General features: G+C 36.1%; 1 protein-coding gene across 1 annotated transcript; it reads right to left on the bottom strand.

Annotated features, from left to right (window-relative positions):
- Positions 1-10,152: 10,152 nt before the first annotated feature.
- LOC149801303 (superoxide dismutase [Cu-Zn]-like) lies at positions 10,153-23,149 on the bottom strand. The gene is made up of 4 exons (XM_089956787.1): positions 23,059-23,149; positions 21,335-21,525; positions 17,237-17,360; positions 10,153-10,377 (listed from the first exon to the last, which is right to left on the bottom strand). Exons 1-4 carry the CDS (start codon positions 23,110-23,112, stop codon positions 10,153-10,155), a joined length of 594 nt encoding a protein of 197 aa, XP_089812913.1. The 5' UTR covers positions 23,113-23,149.
- Between the last annotated feature and the right edge of the window lie 297 nt (positions 23,150-23,446).

Here is a 23,446-nt window from a genome sequence, read left to right as displayed (position 1 = left end):
ATATATATATATATATAGCATGACTTATATAGTGTTGATATACATCAATTTGATATACCAATATTATTGTTTTATCAATTTTTGATCCGCCCATCAAGCAATGAAGCAATAATATGCATGTATAAACATTCTTGCAACGGCGCCTTTGCTCCTGTGTTCTGTCCACTTGTTAATCACTAGTGACGTATGAAAATAACGATACAAATATTAATAATAATCCTCGTTTGCAAAATGAATACACAATTTCATTGTAATCCTATCTGCTTTCCGTACTCAAAAACCGGGAGTGAGTAAGATACAGAAATTGGGATGTATGCAATCCTTGAAATTTAACTTAAACCAAGTAACACACAAGAATATGGTTCGTTGTAACGGTATGTGTGCACTTGCCTTGAGATTTATATAATCAAACATAGAAGGTTACAAGCCCTATCGCCATTATACGGTAAGTTTCTTGGTTACGTGGTGTTCATACATGTACTATAATGTGTGTTTGTGATCTTAATTTTTACCGTAGCCTTAGCAAGTTTTCAGTCATATTCCGACGTTATCTGCAGTGTGGTAGTTTATAGTGATGTCTTGAAGTGGGGAACCATAGCACAAACATGTAGCACGATGTGCCCCGCCAGTCATATTATCCTGACACCAGGCCGACCAGTCCTAACACTAACCTCTTCATGATGAGCGCCTAGCGAAGCAGCAGTACCATGTTATAAGTCTTTGGTTTGATTCAATCGAAGTTCGAACTTGCGACTTCTCGCATCTGACGTGGACGCACTAACCACTCGTCCACCGGAGCGGTCCATACTGTTGTGTTTATAATATATGTTGTTGTCTCTTAAACCTTCTATAATGTTCTAAAATCGATTATTGTTAATTTAATATGAAAATGTCCACCACCACCCTCTCATAGTAGCACGAGAGAGTTTATGGTCGTTAGTACTGTTATTAAAGCAGAATAATGATTTAGATCAACTGAAAATATATTAAAATATTTTAATTACCTCTTGTTCGTTCATCATTTCGCTTCGTTTCTATTCCACACTAATTTTCATACGCTGGTCTGTAAAGGGCTGGGCGTTCCTGTCAATGATTTAGCTAATCATGTGTTTGTAGTGCTCTACTTTCTTCATTAATACCATCTTTAAATTTTAAATCATGAATATGTGTTTTAACATTGTAAAAACTAGAAACTCAAAACAAAAAAATATCAACCTATAACATCGCGAAGGTGATTTTAAATAGCAACAAAGGTAACATACTCCATTATGTAGTGGATACAATCTGTAGGGATGTGACTAGTTAATTCACTCGGTCAATATACAGGTGCTTGTATTCATTCTTGAACTCCATTGAAAGTGCAAACACATGCATTTGCATGTGATAGAAATACAGTACGTACGCTGTATCAGTTATGAACCACTGGTATAAATTTTTCATCAAAAGGCTGTTCGACAAGTCTCTTATTCTTTTAATGAAAAATGTATACATCTCGTGGTACGCGGACTTCAGGCCCTAACACAATGGAAAGATTGCGGGCTGCATTATATGCCGAGATTCTCAACCCTAAACAATCTTCTTCTCAAAGATTATTTTGATGCATGTCGCCTGTTTTATAGTAATTAGGTAATACTTGTACATGTTAATAATGTAATTCGTGTGATAGTAATTAGGTAATACTTGTACATGTTAATAGGGTAACTCGTGTAATAGTAATTAGGTAATACTTGTACATGTTAATAGTGTAACTCATGTAATAGTAATTAGGTAATACTTGTACATGTTAATAATATAACTCGTGTGATAGTAATTAGGTAATACTTGTACATGTTAATAATGTAATTCGTGTGATAGTAATTAGGTAATACTTGTACATGTTAATAATATAACTCGTGTGATAGTAATTAGGTAATACTTGTACATGTTAATAATGTAATTCGTGTGATAGTAATTAGGTAATACTTGTACATGTTAATAATATAACTCGTGTGATAGTAATTAGGTAATACTTGTACATGTTAATAATATAACTCGTGTGATAGTAATTAGGTAATACTTGTACATGTTAATAATATAACTCGTGTGATAGTAATTAGGTAATACTTGTACATGTTAATAATGTAATTCGTGTGATAGTAATTAGGTAATACTTGTACATGTTAATAATGTAACTCGTGTGAGATTTATTTTACAGGCATGCTTAATAAAGCACGTATCCATAATTATTACAGCCATTTCTATTTCTTTAAGTGCCTAATTAATCAACCTGAATACTAGCAACCCAATAGGTATTTATCATCTATTGTATGATTGTTTACATGAAAATTACAGAAGGCTGATAACTCTTTATTAATGAAAAAATAAACGAATTAAAATAAGTGTACTTAACTCCTTCTTAAAAGTCATCTTCTCAAAATATTTAGTTTTAAGAACAAAATATTTTTTTCCATGAAGTCTAGCTTTCATTTCTGTAAATGTTGATCTGGTAGCATATCTAGGCGTAGAAAAGTGAATTTAATAACGGTTTCAAAAGCAAATCAGATGAACCCTTTAGAAGAAAAAAATAGTTAATGTGTCAGTTCAATGTATTGTACCTACCCCCATTTTATATGCTCTCTCAACTGTATCTTCATTTATTATTTACACACATCTTTGTGATAAATTTAATTATGGGTATATGATTGTAAGGCATAAACAAAATAAAAAATAACTAAAACGAATGGAACGCTATTGCCTTAACTTCCCGTTTTCTTCTGCCTAATATTTAAACTTTAGTTGTGATATGTTGTCATGTAATGAGTCAAGCGCAGATTTCCCAAACGCAACTTCAGTTCCAGTGAATTTGCATTGGGAAACCTAACTGGTGACATTTGTGTTGCTTTGGTGTCAACCTACATTTTTAGAAATCACATTTTTTATTTTAATAGTTGAATTGACAATTTAGATATGTTTGATATTCTTAAGTTTTTACATGGCACTATCTAGAATTTATGCATATTTTTGCTAATATGCTCTTTCACATTTCCCACGGATGGTAAGTTTTGATTGTGTCAATAAAAGAGGTTACAAAGTTGCAAAACAGTGCCTGAAGTTGTTTTTTTTTTGGGGGGGGGGGGCAAAATAACTTAAACTTATATTTTAATACGATTTGAACATTTAAGCTCGTGTATATGTCTGCCTATAGTTTTAATTGCAGATAATTTAGTTCCTAATCTTTTAAATAAATATATTCTCATGTGTGTGCAGGACAGGTGCAATAAGAAGAAAATAATATTCAGGTTGTCAAATTGATGTTAGTCTTTGATTGTGTGTAATTAGTCCTCACAATGACGTCCTCACAATGATGGTAAAGAAAGAGTTGTGCTCATAATGTTTAAAGACGTATACGGCAAACATGAAGTGCTACAGATATTGCCTGGCTCACAGTTAAGCTCACTTTCAAATTTATGACATATAGTTTCATTCCTTCTTATCGTCCTCGAAATGTTGTCATATGTCAAGACCCTCACAAGTATATGAACACATGTATGCTTGCCTGCGTGCGCGCGAGCGCGCATGTGTGTGTGTGTGTTAAAGGAGCTGGGTTCTGTTATAATTGTGATCCATGATGAGACTGTTTACACACTTTGGATGAGCCTGTCATGGCAGTTTGGAGTCGATAGCTTATTTATTTCAGCCTTACCGGAATGCTATTTCATTTACCGTCCTATTCTCAGTAACCTCTACATACTTTATCAAAACATAAAACCAAGAGGTTTATACAACAACGAAAAGACGCCTTCTTATAACTTTCAATATTTAAAGTCGCGCATTTCAACTATGTACTTGCAGATGGTGTGCACACGACAGTTACCTATGAAGTGTCACCACATAATTTGTTGTCCTTAGTACGTAGAACGGTTTACGAAATTTCATTTAAAAAATGTTTACATTTCTTTCCATCACTTGGGCCTGTGACAAACTATGCATGACGTAAGACGATTCCTCTGCGTATGTAAAATTCAACTTTTGACTTTACCTTATTGTCCTGCATTATCGAACTTCACAAAAAGCGGAAATTAAAACTGGGAAATCATGCTATATTTCCATAGAAAACGTTAGTTTAACCTATCGGACCAAGACTTACCAAACCTCTTCTTTGAATTTTCCTATTTATTTATTTTTTATTTATGTTAAAATATAATTGATGCCATTTTTCATTTTGATTTCTGAGTGCTGAAATCTGGTGAAGGTACATATTGTTTATCACATCCCGGGAATCGTCACGAATAACCGGTTTCAAGGCTACGGTATACATGTGCATCAATGAAATGGCACTAATAACGACTTCGAATCGATGAGTCCCTATTTTACCTTTCTCAGTAGAACTATTATGACTACAAGAGATACCCGCGAGGACGTAACGCACAAAATATCTGACGGCCCAAAGAAAGAGTTCAACGATATGTGATCGCATGCATTCGGTAGTATACAGTAACGAACGCCAAGAAAGACAGCTCTTCTATTACAAATGAAACCAGGCAGGCCAGTTGTCAGTTTGAACCGGGAGTAAAGAGAACATAAACTGAAAGTATGCACGTGCAGAAATTCTTTACTTATTAGCCAATATTTGATGGCATAAAACGCATTTAATCAAAGTTCCAAAATGTATGTGGAGGTACAATTTCATACTGTTCCCTAAATGGGTTCACGTCGTAAAACATCTATCTCACAGCGAGGAAGGCGAAACAATCAACAAAACGTGTTCCATTGTTAGTGGTCAAACTACTAAAAAGGAGATGCAGAAATAAACGTCAATAAAGCTGGAAGTCAATAATTTACCACACCGGTTAAAACCAAGTTAATGCAATCATTCCGTATAAAAGTATTAACTAAAAAAAATGCTGCTTTGTTTGACATATAGTTCAAAATTTGCATAAATTAATGTTTTATTTTCAGTGAATATTTCTCTGCATTGATAGCAAGGTCTTTCTCGGAACCATGCTGCACAAAACAGTTTGAGGTGCAATAGAGATTAAGAGGTATTCTAACGAGATAACCTCTTAATGAATTATATTTGGAATGATGTATGTAATAAAATAGTATATTGGTTATATGAATATTCTTAGGCGTGTTTCCAGAAAAGACATTGGCATATTAAATGCAAACTATCGGTTGTGTAACTTTATCAAGTATCTATTATTTAAAATAAATATTGCACTAATAATAAATATCCTGCCTTAAAATAAATCCCAGCTTCCACGCTCGTCCCTCAAGTACCACTGCCACTGCCACCAAAACATGTGTTAAAAATATGATAAAGTGATCAGATCAATGTAAGGCATCACAATACCGACCGACTCTTTCGATCAAGTACAAAAGGAGGAGTTGCGGCAATAATATCTTTATATCTGTTTTAAATGGCTTTTCACTGAAGGATGTCTTATGTTGCGTGTTTAGGCCCTAATAAATCAAATCCACAAACAGTCCAAGAAATATCCACAAACTAAATTTTAGAAGCCCTAGTAATGAATTGTTCTAATAAATTCAAGTTCGAGTCCCGACGAAAAATCCAAGATGGACGGCGATGACGTATACTGTACATTTATTTGTCTTTTCATTATTTAGTTCGTGCGGATTATGTTAATTGATCCAATTTTTGGATATTATACTTATTATTAATCTTAATTCTTTCCTCATTTAAGTCATTCATCATTAAATACTGTATTTGTATCACTATCAAAAGTGTTCTCTTTGTTAGAAATTGAAACAGTGTTTCTATTATTAGGAGTCCACGAAAAGAGTCATGTCAAACTGAATTTCTGGAAAATAACAAATTCCTATTAAACGAAATTACAATACTTTGATATGTAATTAAAGAAAGGATATAAAATTGCAAGCAATTAAATTGAATCTATGATAAATTAAATCAAATTCACAAAACACTTCCCCCATAAAGAAAAAGAAAGATTAAACTTTCATTTGACTATATATTAAATATCCATGAGGTTAAAAGAACTCTTATAAATTATATAAAATGTGCATGAAATAATACATTTCTATTCACGGGAAATTGCATATGCTATTAAATATTGTTTTTATTTGATGTGCCTGATGTCAACATGATATTCCTGTAACAACACACTCCACTTTAGTAGTCTTTACTTGTTTTCATCTTGACCATTAAAATAAGAAGAATGTGCTCAATAAACACAATAATCGAAGACGGTTGCAGACTGCATGAGCAATAAAATTTTCTTTTTCATCAATCAAAACTGCTTTAACACCAGCATTACTTGCATCAACAGACAGTTTAAATGATTGGCCGAAATTGGTGCTTTAAGAACTGGCATGCTTTTAAGTATAACTTTTAACTTTTTAAACGCCTCCTGAAATTTTTCAGTCCAAAGGAATTTGTTTTCCTTATTCAATAATTTTGTCAGGGGTTCAGCAATTATATAAATATTGGAACACAATTTCCGATAGTATCCAGCCATACCGACAAATCGCATTAGTTGGGTTTTATTTAGAGGCACGTGCTTTTCAGAAATAACCTTGATCTAAGAATCTATTGGTTTAACTTCTCCATGTCCCACGATATGTCCTAGAAAAGTTACACTAGCATGGCAAAACTCACTTTTCGGATAAATTAATTGTCAAACTTGCATCTATGCGTCCGTCAGCAAATTTCCGAATTGTTGCTACATGTTTTTTACAGGTGTTTCTGTACATAATGACATCATCGAGGTAAGCATCAACATTGTCTAGACCAGAGGTAAGCATATTTGTGAGACGTTGAACAGTAATTGGCGACACTTTCATTCCTAACTCTACCCTACTCCACCAGTTGCTAGTTAAATCAATAAAAAGACAAATGAAAAATGAAATATCTGGGCCTACGATTTCCGCTCACAGACAGAATATCGTCTATACAGTGTATGAAAAATACTTCAGATGCTTGTTTTCATTCATTAGAGTCATATCGATACTGGAACCTAAATCAGCAAACTCTGAAACTGATTTCTTTTCTTTTTTAGAGTGTGTACCACAAATACACGTGTAACAAACTGATTCATCAACGGTCGTATATTTACAACGCTGTAGACACCTGCAACTGTTTTAAGTAAGCTCCACAGGGCAGGTCTGAAGCAAACTTAGGCAATAATTGTGTCAAGCACTGGTCTGTCATGGTGTCTAACAAGTTAGTCATGTGTCATTTCTGTCGTGGATTTCGGGTATACTGGCATCATCATATGGGAAATATTTTCCGAAATTATTACAACGCCTTGCCATGCGACTCTGCATTGCATTCATCTGGTAAATCTCTCGACTCCAATAAAAATAAAATTAAAATTGACCTCAACAATATGTCAGTTTGGTGTCATCAAAATAAAATGTCTATTAATGTCTCTTAAACGAAGTGATTGACAATAGGAACAAGGCAGCGCCTATAACCTAACATGGATCCACTTCCAAATAAATTGGTTTAGACGTGCCTATTGTCAAAATTAAAAACTTCTTGACATCTACATTGATCAACATCTCAGCCGAAATGCACACATCAATCACCTATTTGCAATGGTAGTCAAAATAAAAACTGTCTTATAATTACTGTCGAGATTTCTACCTGCCCAGTAACTTGAATGTTTTTCGGGACATATATTATCACTAATAGACTAAGGCTGTATCATATGGGGAAAAAATCTAATTATAGTCTGTCCAGAATTGAAAAACGCCAGGAACGGGTAGCCCGATTAATATTGAAACATCCTATTATGACTACTGTACTTCGAATGTTTGGTCTTCAAGTCTGCAATAGTTACTCATTAGTAAGGAATAAAAACATGTCGCTTTAAACGATCTTTCTTAAGATTATTTCTCGAACCTAATTAAATTAGGATCATCAAATACTGAACGTAATCTCAGATCTACGACTAACAGCGATCTCCAAAGTCCGTGGTCGAAAATCAATACAATAGGTCATTCACTTAGCACATAATGTATAAAATTCCTTCCAGAGGATACGTCAATCAATTTCGTCACAACAAAACAATGTAAAAGGACCAAGTGTTGGAACTATTTTGTTATCCACTTAGCAATTAGTACCTTTTCCATAATGGAATATTGCATTGCCGAAGAGTATAGACGCTAACTGTAGAGTGACATTTTCATGCCGAAGTAAACATATTTAGATCTGTACAAGTTCTGCCTAGTGTGTGGAGCCAAAAAATGCTAAAGCATCGTGTACGTTTTTACCATACTATACTGACCTATCCTTCTATCCTTTGAGTTACATGCTCCTTAGTAACTAGTATTAGTATGTGACTTGACGGCTATGAGCGCAATTTCCATCGTTTCCATCTAGCAACCTTTATTTCACTGTGCTAACCATAGCATGGTGATTTTTGGGTGTGTTACGAGCAAGCCCTGATTGATTTTTAATGATAATGTCCGTTGCCCGTGAAAACGCTTATAAAAACATTATTTGTATTGCTCGCTAAAAACAAATTGCTTGCAGTTTGGAATTTAGTATCGTACAGCCGTCAGTCACACACTACTAAAAAAAAAATTACAAACGCGTTTTAACAAGAGTATAACGACTTTATCAACATATGACCTTTCAAAGATAAAATTAAAATATCATTAATATTCCTTAAATATAATATTCTTTAAAACTAGATAATATCCCTACCAACAGCATTATTTAGAAACAGTTAAAAATCAATTTTGATTGTTCGCCATGAGCGCAATTTCAGAATTTAAAATCTTGAATTATAAGATTTGATTGAAAACACTTTTATTTTTATAATGACCCAATGCAAATGTATTTATACCGTCAGTACAAAATCTTTTGTCATCAAAGTTAACAAGACCTTGATGTAATATTTTATCTGTTCTGATTTGATGTTTTTCAGATCTTATTGCAGTCATCTATACAATATGGTTTATTTCTTCACCGAATGAAACCTGCCTGAATAAATCATGGGTGAAATTCTTCTTAACTACCACCTTTTTAATACCTTTAGCCTTCATCATGCTCTTTTTAGTGTTTAAGGATAGTACAGAGTACATCTTGCTAGGTAATCCAACAAATTCAATAATAGGTTCGAAACAGAATTCATCTTTCATCTTACCGATTACTTTTTTGTTTGTTGGGTCATGAAATCCTGTTTCTTTAGCAACATCTGTTAAATCTAATTCTTCTGTTACTGTAAATATCCTGAGAGACGTCATTGTTTACACAATCAGACCTATCAATTTCATAAGCGAGAGAATCAGTATCAGTAAACAACATTCTTGCACTTGGCCACTTGTTCTTTACAATCCACTTTGAGATTTCACGTACTGATGCACCGATGTAGATTGGTTTATCGAGAACGAAATTTGTTTCATGCTTATAGACCATTTCAAGGTATTTATTCATGTGTGTCATCTTGATAAATCTTTCTCAAGCAACCTGCTTATAACGACGTTTGATGCGCGTGTGAATCAGTTGATTTTTTCAGGACGAGTTCGCTAGATCGTTGAGGCATTCGGGTCTATCACGAACACGTAAGTGGATTTGGCGTTGACCACACCAGATAAGCCCCATACCGTGACGCAAAGGTCTGGAGACTTGGTTCCTCCTTGTAGTTTGAGATAAGTCACTTCTGTAGAGATGTCGGACAGAATCAGGACTCCATTTCCAAAGAGGTGTTACTGCCACCAGTGCTTTTAGAACAAAGCAAAGTTTGGAATATAATCCCTCAGAAGAGAGTGTTTAGAACAGGCTATACCGCCCCTTTCCGAAGGAGGTTGTCTATTTCCTGCTGTAATGTGTTGCCTTTGAGTGGATCAGATTGGACGTTGGTGAATAAGGAAACTCTGGACACAGATGTAGGATTGTGAAACGTGATGCAGAGTGCCTCGTGAACTACTTGCCTAGTCCAGGTATCGTTGTGGCAAGTTTTGTCCCATTCGACAGCGCAGGAAAGAAGTTCTCCTCCTACGGGATGACTTTAAATGGCGGTCTTGAGACGGCAACATTTTTCAGGGGATCAGGCTGTCGACGGTAGTAACGCTGAGTCGAACAAAAGACTCCAATTTGTGGGGGGGGGGTTGTGCTTTAGTTTGCGATGGCTGTGGCTGACTGAGTGGATCTCTGGTAGAACTGTTTTTCCGGACGTTTGTGTCCTATGGGTGGCTCATGGATCCCTTTCCTGATTTCCCGTATATCCCTGTAACGGTGCTGTGGTGGCGGATTAGGAAAATTTGTTTCTTTGGTGGCCTATTACGAACCTCTTCAACCTGGCCGTTAAACAAAAGGTTGGACAATAAAGATTGTGCGCGCAGTCTGACTTTATAGGAATGTGGAGGTCGCGAGTACATAGCCTCGTTCAGCCAATTGTAGACTGGCAGCTGAGGTAAGGAAATTGACAAGGTGTGTTGTGCTTCCCTATTTAAAACACGGGTCATTCATGATACCGACACCCAAGCATGCCTATAGAATATGTAGTGGGAGGAAAGATGTTATGTTCCGCTTGTTAGAAAATTATCATAGAGACAAAGTTCAGTAAAGAGTTCACCGCAAAGCTGTTGCGTACTAACTGTTAAATATCATCAAAGGCCACTCGGTCCATATGTATGGAGTGCGGCATCGATCTTTCCAGGGCGGCGATATCCAAATATTTTGCTTGGGCTTCCATCTGAACCGCTTGCGCGTAACAACGGTAGAAACGCCGACGAAAGTGAGATGGAATGGGTTTTTGTGTAAAGAAAAGTCTGTTAAAGCTGCAATTGGTGGTGAAGACAGTTCGGAATGTCTGCAACCCTCCTGACTGAGGTAGTAACTTGAAGGTAGGCTCCTCGTTTTTTGTCATAAGATCAAAAGAAGCTTGGACTCAAGTCAAGTCTGGTGTTGGTGTAGGGGGAGGTGGGCAAAACTTCGAAGGTAAAAGGCGAAATATTTCTTCACTGGTGGCCCGAAAGGCTGTATCTTCAAGTTATATCGTACTTTCCAGTATCGACAACAGTCTTTGAGAGAAACATCATTGTCCTTAGGGGCATGAGGCGAGCCTGAAGAGTGACGAGATCTGCCGCCCACTAGCCTCATAGTCTGTCGTGAGATTGATGAGGCGATGTCTGCAGAAGCGGAAGGGAGTTCTGTCGAGGAAGAAGTGTTTGAGCGATCCCTGTGTATGTCGACGTAGATCTGTCTATACGCACTTGGGGAAGGGTTGTTGCATGATTGATCCTTAAAAGGAGGAAAGTGATAACTCGAACATGGTCCACGCCAGTCGTAACGGAAACGAGGCGTGTGTATTGGAGGAGTATCATCTGATTCACAAAGACGGGGAAGATTACGGGACGCTTGACCGACGTAACCTACCGTATATCTGAAGGTTCAGATGGAGGTAAAGCCTATTTGTTAAGCTCTTTCCCTCGCTGATAAGCAAGAGAAATAGAGTGAAGTCCGATAATAATCTACCGTAACATTGGGTGTGAGGAGAGTACTTGGGTGATGTGGAAGTTTCCGATGTAGTTGTTTTTTTTTTTTTTTTGGCGCTTAGTGGTTGAAGGGATACAGATCGAGTTGCCTCTCTTTACCGCCACAATGTCATGTACGGATGAAATGTCAGTCTGTAGATTGATGATGTCTTCATTTTTTGAATTCAGTTTCTGTGCTTTGCCCATAGTTCAAAGCTGTAAGTATAATGAGCAGAAAATGAAAGCATAAGGGGCCTAGCCCTTTCACCTTGTTAGGATTTACTATCGGTGTGAGCTAAATTTAGCGTTTGCTCTGTAATCGATAACAGGCAGTCTAATGTCAACGATCAGTATAAGGGTAGCATACATATAAATATACCACACTATTCCTGCACCTGTTTTGTTTGGCTATCGATACGGCGCAGAGCTGACCAAAAGGAAAATATATGGGAAAGATACTATCTGCGAAGGATAGACTTGCGAGGTAGTGTTAGTACTCCTAAAGTATTATGATTGGGTAATGCATTAGAAGAAGAAACTCAACAATATATACCCGTTCGTAATTGAATATTTATATTTTATAAATAAAATATAACATATATATAATATAGTTATAAAATAAAAATTTTACACTTTATATTAGGAGGCTCTATAAGTGCTAGAGACTTGTGCGTGCAAAATAAATATAGCCCCAACTGAACGTGAAGTCGCTTAGGCTCCCGTGCAAGTACCCAACTGTGTGACGACGACAAAATGTTAGCAAATTGTAATGGCAGAACTCGGCCGCCATAAGCAGAGAAAATGTTGGAATTATATATGGAGTATACTTTCCTAAGATGTGATAAACTTTTAACTTGTAATTGTATATTTTTCTATGTGGATTCTGATTTTTGCGAGGTTATTCGTAACGAGCGGAATTAATAACTGAGGTATTCTTAGGCGTTGCCATAGAGTCTTATACCTAAGGGAAGATCACTGTGCTTGACAGCCACATAGACAATGTTTAGCTCCCTTGTGCCAAATGTAGTATCTGGGATGACTGGATTTTAGAGGTAGTCGTTCACCTATAGTATTATAAATGGGCAAAGTATTTAAAGAAGAAACATTGTTTTAGGTTGCCTCGGCCTCACATCGCTGTTCTTACCAACGCAAGCTCTAGCACACAATATGGGTCCACATTTTGTCAGCATATACAGACCAGAATATTTCTCTAATAAAATCATATGTCGTCGCGGTTTGGGCGAGCTCCGTCTGGAATTTTCCGAACTTTTCTGCCGGCCATAAAAATATTATTTCAACACCTCCTTTCGTCCCTTCTGGAAGACTGATGCAGTACATTTTAAAGTTTCGTTAGGGATTTAAACCAAACTAAGAACGACGTGCAGACTTCGTATTCGGTTCTGGGGAGGCGAGATTCTGTATGGAGCAGCACAAAAATGCCAAACCCCTTCGGATCTTCACCACCATACGTTTTCCAGTCGCCCTCCTTGCTGTTCCTAAGACACTGAACCTCTGGGTCTGATTTGCAAACTATTAAGATTAGATATTCACCCAGTAACCATATAAACATTTGGTGGAAATAAAATCTTATTTTTAGTCCTGTCTCCCTCCTTAACATCCGAATGTTTAGCTCCTTGTGTCATAACCTAATCGCCATAGAGATCACCAATCATTAACATCGTATTCACATACGAGCTTAGAGCAGCTCAATCATATATATTACTCACAGAGACAAGCCCATGTTGGTTCAAAGTTTGTATTAGAGGTACAAAGAATAAGCATGGTGTACTTTGCAATAATATTCTATTTTCCCTTTATTAGATGGAACTGATAGCGACCATTGAACTATATCTGTAAATCATTAGGCTGAAGTGTATCATCACGTGCAATTCTGGTCATTGCCCAGAATTAGCTTTACTGTATATGGTCATTGTAACATTGGCCAGTTGATATCAAACGAAACATACTTCTTAATATGTTCCCCTTCTGTCTGCAAAGTTAGGTGAAACAAGTGAAGCTGATAGTCAACTTTTGCACGAGAGCCCTCTTCGTTTAATGTGTTGCTGATCCTTTAACATTTGGCGAATCGACCCCCAAGCCAGTAGGACACCGTCTCTCGCTGAGATACTACTGCACAATTAGATGAATAATATGTAATAAAACTAGACCTATTACACCGAAACCCACTCAGTGTCTGACAAAGAAATGGACAAACATGACCTATTACACCGAAACCCACTCAGTGTCTGACAAAGAAATGGACAAACATGACCTATTACACCGAAACCCACTCAGTGGCTGACAAAAAAATGGACAAACATGACCTATTACACCGAAACCCACTCAGTGTCTGACAAAGAAATGGACAAACATGACCTATTACACCGAAACCCACTCAGTGTCTGACAAAGAAATGGACAAACATGACCACTCCAATGTAAATTCGTTCTTAAAGGAAAGTGTAAAAAGCAATGAAATGTATTGTTCAACCTGCAAAGAATAAGTGTAAACTTTCAACTTCCCCATCCTTTTTTATTATTAAAGATCTCTATAACGGACAGGTGAACGTACGGCAATGGAAGACGGATTACTATGTATACATTTGCTTTGCCTCATTCTAGTTTCCTAGCACTCAAGATAAAACGAAAGAAACTAGAAAAAAAATCACACAATATAACTTCAAGTTTTTAATATGCGTACATATTTAATCAATCGAAGCCATAGCTGGTATGCCTAGTTGCAGACATGCGGTGTTTGCGTCGGCTCCATGATGCAGCATGCGAGACGTGCGCCTGCGTTTCCCGTTGCCAGGCTTCCGGCATCATCACCGAGACCGAGGTCATCCTTTATTTTTAAATCGGACGATTGAGTATTCATATGATAAATGAAACCGGTTTATAAGCCGTCGTAAAAAAAAGAAGCATAAGCAATTTTCAAAGATTTTCATTAAAGAATGTTTTTTAAAGTCAGAAAGCTAAACAGACACAGTGCTATCAACGATAGCATCGTTCACCTCTACAAAGCGTTTAGTAGTCTTCATTAGCCAATGTAGACAATTATTATGCAGAAAAATAATTTGGACATTTTCCTCCTAATTGTTTTTGCAGCTTTTATGTTTACATTACACTTTTCAAAAATATTAAGTTGCTATAAATGAGCTCTATATAGCCAGTAGTGTGCTGACGTAACGTTAACGCATAATATACGTGCATACTGTGAAACGGCTTGAAAAATACTCCCCCCCCCACCGAAAGAATTTCTTTCTATCATATCAGTGTATCGGTACTACAATGAGATGATTACAAAACAGGCAATGTTGGTTTTGTATTTTTATATTTAAAAAAATCATGGTTTCTATTATATGTTTTAAAGGTCTTTGTCAGTGTCCATCTCTGGAAGAGAGATTTTTATGCCTGAAGGTCACAGATTTTGGGTAACATTGGAGTGAGATTTAATAATTCAATCATAGTTCATGCACCAATAATTTAATATAGTAGCTGCTAGGTCTATTTGATGGTGATGCTTTTAAAGACCCCAGACATATAAATGATTTTACCAAACGGATGAAATCAAAGCTAAGAGCCTTTATCAAGGACACACAGAGACAGATGACACTGGCTGGCCTGGGTGTGTATCGAACCTGCCACATATGGACTACGAGTCCGACACTCAACCGGTTGAGCTACCGCAGCTGCCTCTACACACCAGACCTCGCATGGAAACCATGTACCAAGTTTACTTTGAATAACGATATTTACTTCTAATTCCATATGCATTGGTCAGAAACACTAAGCATATTAGGATACACACAGCATGGACGTCTTGCTTTTTCTGATGGTTTCAGACCATTTTCAGCACATAATAGGCTGTGCATGGCAGCCAGTATATCTGGTGTAGGAAGAACTCGGGAAGATCCACCGACCCAAAAGGAATTACTGGCACGTTTATCATATCTAAGTTGGTCGAGCTGAGACTCACGAGAACAGGGGAGATAATTGTGGGTAATCTGTAAAATCGAGCTCCTATGACCACCCAACCACACGGTGTCACGCATAATGACAAAAGAAAACGTGCTCATGAGTTAAACAACTATTTAACCTATGTAAGAAAAGCATCAGATAATAGACACTTTCGTTTTCCTTGACTGTAATGGTTCATTACTAACAGAGATGCATCCACGTATCAAATTACATAATTGGAATATAAGAAGCACCCGATAAATTATATTTGAACACAAATTTAAGCTAAGTCATTAAATTTCATGAACAATAGGTTCCAAAACTCTCATTTTGCAATAATGATGTAGAACTTATTAAGATGACTCCTCCGCTCAGTTCAAAATATAAGTATAGCATTATTTATATAGAACATATAGAACATATTTATTAAAGACTCTACACAAACGAAACCCATGACAGGAAATGTTGAAATGTAGGTCACAGTAATTTTCTTTCTGTTAGGATGTGTACTGACGTAGATGTATACAATCATTCATTTTCATGCTTTTAACATAAACATAGCTTGTAAAATGAACATAGCTTAATAAATGAACTTATAATTTAGTCAAAGTGAGTAATACATGGGTCACACTGATCAAATTTTGCAACGAGGTTGTAGTCAAGATGCATCCCTTCACCAAGTTTCATGATTTCAGGTATAACGGTATGTATAGTGCATGTATAGTGTGCAAGAAATCTGAGCTAAATGCAAACAAATCTTAACCAAGATTGTTTACCTAATGTACATGTATGTATAAAGTGGGCACCCTTATACCTGTCCCATGAGGTAGGCGCTGCGAAACCCACATATATGCCTGTAGAAGGCAAGAGTAGTAGAATGGCTCCTCTACTAGAACTTACTTCCAAATGTGTGTAAACGTTAATGTGCAACTGAATATGATTAGCTGCTTGTAAGATTAATGTGACTTGGTCAGGAATTTGAATTCGACAGGTGGAAATTCGCATCATGACTGATGAGGCAAAACAATGTCACCTGTTAGTCCATTGGTCGTGTCGATTAGGGAAAATACGCTTGAATCTCGGGTTCTTTAGAATTGCTCAAGTATTAACTGATTTTGTCTGGCGGGGCAGTAGTTTGTGATTAACAGTGTGTCTGGCTGTAAATAATGCGTTATGACAAGTTAAGGGAATAATCTGAATGTGATTGCAATACATTTCGGGTTGACTATTTTTCCAGTCAGGTTGATAATTTGTGTGGCTGAAGAATTAAACTATGCTTTTAGATTATGATGACTGATTATGCAACGAATCATAATTTATAAATGAGTCTGACTGTATTTATGAATCAGCGAAATTTACGCAAATAACTTTTAATATGACAAATCAAAGCCAGTCAGGTAAACGACTCCAGATGTTTCAACGGGATTCATTTCTGGTCAGAAAGGCGCCTTTTAATTTTTGAACAGAGCAACAAATATTACAACTATTGTGTTTGCAAGATAAATGCATTTGTCTAGTTTGAATAATGAATCAAACAGCCGACACCAATTAAATGATCGATCCCTGCTAACTGAACATTTATATTTTTGATATGGTCCTTGAACTCTGACAGGTAGCAAGCATCTGAGCTATTTTGTTAATCAAATGCTTATCAAATATAACATTATGATCTCGATGCATGTTTTGCAAAAAACAGAACGCCAATATCTCCCTATAGGTAGTTTCTTATGATTCAAATTGTAAATGGTATTTGAAACATGTCATTTTCTTTTGCTTTACATCAGTAACAAATTTCAATACAAAATTTAGAAGAAACGAAATAAATTCCTTACCACAAGACCACGGCCAATGATACTGTTAGGTCCTACTAGATTTGCTAAATGTTCATTTCTTGCCTCAGCCACATGACCCGTTTCGTATTGGCGTACGTTTCCAAAGTCACCCACGTGTCGCATTCTGAAATAATTTGGTATAGTATGCAAGCAAAATACGTTTGTGTGTTAATATTAATGGAAATTAACTCAAATTATTTATAAAAAAAAATACCGAGCTTGCCATGCGCCTGACCGTATTGGATGTCTTAGCAATCCTTCAATGTTCTACTGTATAAAAAAATGATATATTTAAAGGCTTTGTAAAAAAAAATGTTTTATATTAAAAAAACAAACGTAATATGTAAATACCTACCTTGAAGTGTGAAGTTACTGAGTAGATGCCTCTTCATTCTCTTTCAGTTGCAAGGCAATCGAAAAAGGGATAATTTAATTACCTGTTAACCGCTTGTATAAAAGTATATCGATTCATAGCAAAAATAGCGGCGCATTGCTTTCAGAAAACAGTTAACTGTTAAAAGAATTGAAGTAAAACGATACATTATTGGGTAACAGCTTTGTTTAACGGTTCGCCACTACATAATCCAGGTTCTGCTTGAAAATGCATCGTTTAACCTTTTTCATAAAGCTATTCACCGCTATTTAAATATCGGTTGGCTAATTTTGGTGTGATACCCAGAAAATGTATTTGCCGTCATTTAAAAGCATTGACTCGCTATCTTACTATCAGAACGCAATGTTTCAAATAATGTCTTCAAGTATTACGAAAAGCATTACACAACTGACACAAATCTCGATTTCCTTAACCAAAGGAGGTATAAATGTGTTCTCTATAAAGCTTTCAAACAAGAAAATGTATTTTTTCAAATGATAAACATATGCAATAAATATTTACCGTGAGATAAACCTTTAAGAAAACCCTAAGTGTTTACGTTTGTCAAAAGAAAACCAGCATAATGCGTCGTTTACTTGTGATAAAGTTTACTTTTACGAGGGAACACACTTTTATCGATTATCCGAGAAAATATGCAAATTTAAGCTTAAGTGACAGTGTGACAATTTTTATACTAGAAAAAAGACGTGCGTTTAGTGTTAATACTAATCATTGATGATGAAAGCGATCGAGTGAGAAAGGAATGGAACGGGGATATTGTTGACATTTTAAATTCGATATATACATTTCTCTCTTCCTGTGACTATTACAAGCAAGGTCCCTCTACGTACGTACAGCAAGAGCTTATTTATTAAAGATAAGAATTTAATTCTTGTTTGGTTTTGTGGGGTAACGATTTGTTTTGAACAAGATACAAGGCGGTCAGAATATCTGTGGAAGCCACTGTCAAGCTTTCTCAAATCTCATATTTCTCAAATACGTCGTTAGTCGCGACCCGAACGCAAGCGGACAGAGGTTAGAAGTACGAGTGATCGGTAAAGGCAAGCATCTTAGATCATTATGCCACCCGGGACTACTAAGAGTTTCGTACAAATATATATCTCGATCCTACGGTAATCATACTGTTTGACCGAAAGTTAACTACGTTGAAAGCTAACTCTAACTGGTCTGAATTAACCTTTAACCGCCGATTAGCATAACCTGTTGTTTCGCCTGCGAACCGTGCAATGGTATGTACCTCATCATCTACTGTATCAGTGACTTTCAAACAAAAGACTAGGGACTCTGTAGCTTAGAAATGGACTCCGAATTAGAATTGTCAAATATTTATTTTCTTTATTTTAAAATGTGTTTTATGTAGTTCATATTGAGATATCTCTGTATTTAAAAATAAGTTGTACTTTTTATGTATCCCTTGAGATGACGTTGACGGCATCGGTGGCCTCGCTTGTGTTGTAGAATGCTGACAAATGCAGCTACCTGCAATAGATTTATACAAATTAAACTATCCCCGGAGTCATTAAACTTTCCAAAAAATCTCCTTATTAGATGGGCTGAAATGATGGCTACGTTAATTTTGAAGAAAATGGTTCGATTCCAATGCTGACATTACTGAATAATGGGCATTAATGCGATGTTTAATGTGATAGATAAAAATAGGTATTTGTATTGTTTATTTACCGGTAATTTACAGATCCAAAATACAAACAAATACATTTCAAGTATGTACCAGAAATTAATTTAGAAACGAATTTTGGTTCTTTTATTTATTTATTTTTTTTGTACCGGATCAGCTGCATATCCTCAAAAGAGTTTACAAGGGAGGTAATTTTGATATTGCAATTAGTATGCCCTAAAACAAACTAAATGTAGTTTACTTTATCAGACACACATTCTTTATAAATTATTGAAAATGTTCGATGGCGCAATAATTCCAGGAGCTGTTTAGTTACAGACGATTTGTCGTATGACGATACAGACAATCCAGATTGGTTTATCAGATATTTTTGTTTGTATGTGTGATTTGGATTTTTATAAAACGTAGCTTTAAGAAGCTTTCACTCGTATATATACGATGTCTGCAGTGTGGCAGATTATAGTTATGTCTAGCACTGGATCATCATGCTGCAGACATGTAGCATCATGCCCCACTCAGTCGCATTATCCTGACACCAGGACCTGTCTAAATACAAACATTTTAATGCTGAGCGCCTAGCGAGGCAGCTGTTAGTATCACTTTTGTAAAGTATTTGGTATGACTGCCGTGGTTCGAACCGCGACCTCCAGCATCCAAAGAGTACCCTCTTAACCACTTAGGCCACCTGAGCGATCTTAGCACATTCTTGAGTTGTCAAATTTTAAAAAGTTTGATATATTCTGGTCGATTGGAACCTGCCAAACCTACATTTCCTTCCTGCCAGCCACTTTTAACAATATTGTTTCCGTGTAATCAGTGACTAGGCAGACCTATCCTATCATGTACGTGTGGGTGAGTTTGGGACATGCAATAAATATAAGCAACTTTATTTACGTTTCATAATTTAAATAAAAACTTATTGTGACAAATATGCAACTAAAACAGTTTGGTAACTAAATAACAAGCAACAAAGGCAAAATTAAAAAGAATATGCGGTCAAGAAAATCATATAGATAAATGTATTAAAAAAGGCTATAATTTCTGCTAAGCCAAAATCATTTGATAATTATATTAAACTGATAACTATATTAGGTATATTGTAAGTTTCCTCCGCCGTTACATGCACAAAACCACTTTGGTCACCGATTTTCGGAACATCTGGCTCTTTATTCTTTATTATCCGCTGTACCTACATCCGGCTATAACTAACGATAATATTTTCTACACGGCTTTTACGTAATCATAATACATATTTTTCCGTCCATTCTTGGCGTGTTTGCCAGTCCTAAACATAAACATAAGTTAACGTTTTGAATGAAAACAAAAATATGTGTTAAGAGATAATCAACCGCACTTAACATAAATATAAACATCATTTAGCGATGTTTTGTAAATAAAAGCCAGACTTATAGAAAAAATCATACAGTGTTACGCATAGTGTATGGAAATGCATAATGCTAGATGTATCGATTTAGGTCATCATCCTGAACTGCTTTTTTAGCCATATTGTATATAATCCACAAAATAGATGCCTTAACAGAGGCGAAAAGCCCTGGCGTTTTAATGGTTGGTTTCATTTAATAAAAGTGGTCATGCATAATAATTAAATACATATTCAACGAAGAGGGAGGGACTCATCTCTGCAAGTTTTACCTGTCTGACTTTGGCCAAATATCGACCCTTTTCCCTTGGCAAATATTCTTAAAGGTGATGTCGCTAACGCATTTTGCGCCAAAAAAGTTATAAATGTGTCAAGCCATTCTTTCGTGGACGATATAAAAACAAATCACAACTTATTTGAGGTCATTGAAGAATAAGTTTTTGAAATCTCTTTTTGACAAGAAATAATTTTGTCTCAGGTTAATTAATACAATAACTTTTACGTTCTTCATGCAATTGGTGTGAAAATAGTCAGTATCCGAATAACATTCGTAGACCTTACAACAGTACAAGTAGCAAAAATGATATAAATCAGCATCGACGTACAACTTACGCGTGCCCAGGTATTTATCCAGCGCGAACCCTATATCAGACAAAACATATCAGGTGACCTGTGTGCGTAACTTACTCAGGTGTATCTGTAGGAGCACCGTGTGTTGCATTAAAAGGATTGAAATGTGGACCCAGTGAATCGCATCCGTTACTCAGGTTATTCAGTGCATGCACGTGTAAACCATGTAACTTAGTCTGGGCATTCATAGGAATTCCCTGGATTTCCGTACGTATGTTAAGCATCCCCATTCTTCGGCAATCCCTGCTCTGAAAAATATTAATTGAAACATGAAATTAATAAACACGATTAAAATAAGTGCAAGAAGGTCAAGTTCACACTCGAAGCATGCTGTAATACATGCAAATCTTGAAATTAACGGTCTCAACTTCATAACGACTCTTTCAGAGTATGAATGCAGCCCTTGAAGGAATTCATGAAATATAACCAAATAAATCAAATAAATAATCTAAACCTTGACACACATGTTCCACATATAGGAACAAAGTTACGAAAACATGACGATTTTTTTTAAAACTATGACTATGATCTTTACATCAGGTAAGTGGCGAAGAAATGATTGTCTTGATGGATAAAGATTCTGGGGGGCTTTGGGGTGGGATCCAGAGTTTCCGGACAACCACCACCTGCTGGTCACTTGAAATTTGACCATTGGTTTATTCTTGCACACCTTTTTGGGACATTATACACACTTTTGAGTAAACATACAGATTTTTGCTTTCGTGACGTTTCGATGAAAGTTTGTGTCCTTTTGAAATTTTGGAACACATCTCCACCCAAAAAAGCCCCCAAACAGCACTTGACCCAATTCTGCCCTGTAATGTATCGTGGGTTTTGTGAAATATATTTAAATGAAAAACAAACTTTTAAACATTAATTCCACCGCTGGCTGTAAATAACTGATATGTCTAGCATTGGATACACAGAAAACAAAAATGTATAAAGCATGGGATTGGACGATACTTGGTCTGATAAATTATATTCAAGTGACGGGTTACATAAAATTAACTAATATGACTGATGACTGTGATATGTTAGGTAAACATGGATAACAGACTGACTACTAATCATTATATTTCACATTTTCCCTTGTTATTGACGGTACAACATTTAGATGTAATGGGCTATGATGGTCCAACTCCACATGAGTACGCAGGTGGGGAATTACTCATAAGCCTTATATACCAGTCCCTACGATAGTATAAGCCTTATATACATGTACTAGTCCTTGCAATATTATGCAACTTATATACTAGTCTTTGCATTATTATAAGCTTACTAGTCCTAACGATATCATAAGACCTGTATACTAGTCCTTACGATATCATAAGACCTGTATACTAGTCCTAACGATATCATAAGACCTGTATACTAGTCCTTACGATAACATAAGACCTGTATACTAGTCCTAACGATATCATAAGACCTGTATACTAGTCCTTACGATATCATAAGACCTGTATACTAGTCCTAACGATATCATAAGACCTGTATACTAGTCCTTATGATATTACAAGCATTATATACTAGTCCCTGTGATATTGCAATATGCATGTACGTGCGTCGGATTTGCTAGGATAGGCAATTTTTCCATTACTAATATAAAGTCTCGAGTCATATTTCGTCATTAAGCCATTCAGAAATGCTTTATGAGTAAGCATGAACTATTCGAATTACCATCAACACCACCTCTGAAGGTGGTACAGCTATTGCTACAACTATTACTAGCATATGCACCATAACTACTACAACACCAATGCAACTACCTCTACCATACTAACCACTTGTTGACGAAAATATACAGTTCCTTCAGTTTTATTGGGAAGGTCTTTCATATTTGGATTGGTAGTTAAACGGCATTCGGCATAAACTGAAAGTAAAATGAGTCATGTGATATACATACTAAATGTCAGGAATGCACATTTAATTCATATAAGTGAAAGGATTTCTCAAAGTTCTAACACATGACAAATATAATAATCTATAATCTCAGTATTGTAGGATGTAGGAAGACATACAATAGCCTGTGGTCTGAAAGGTGAAGGTTTTAAGAAGACTAATACAATAGCCTGTGGTCCGAAAGGTGAAGGTTGCAATAAGATAAATATATGTGGTCTCAATGTTATATCTACGCTTGATACAGTATGTATTAACCAAACACTCCCAACT

The sequence above is a fragment of the Sinohyriopsis cumingii genome, chromosome 4, assembly GCF_028554795.1.
Source record: "Sinohyriopsis cumingii isolate HCF-2022 chromosome 4, ASM2855479v2, whole genome shotgun sequence".
NCBI lineage: Eukaryota > Metazoa > Mollusca > Bivalvia > Unionida > Unionidae > Sinohyriopsis > Sinohyriopsis cumingii.
Note: the sequence above shows the minus strand (reverse complement) of the source record. Positions and strands in the feature narration are given on the sequence as shown.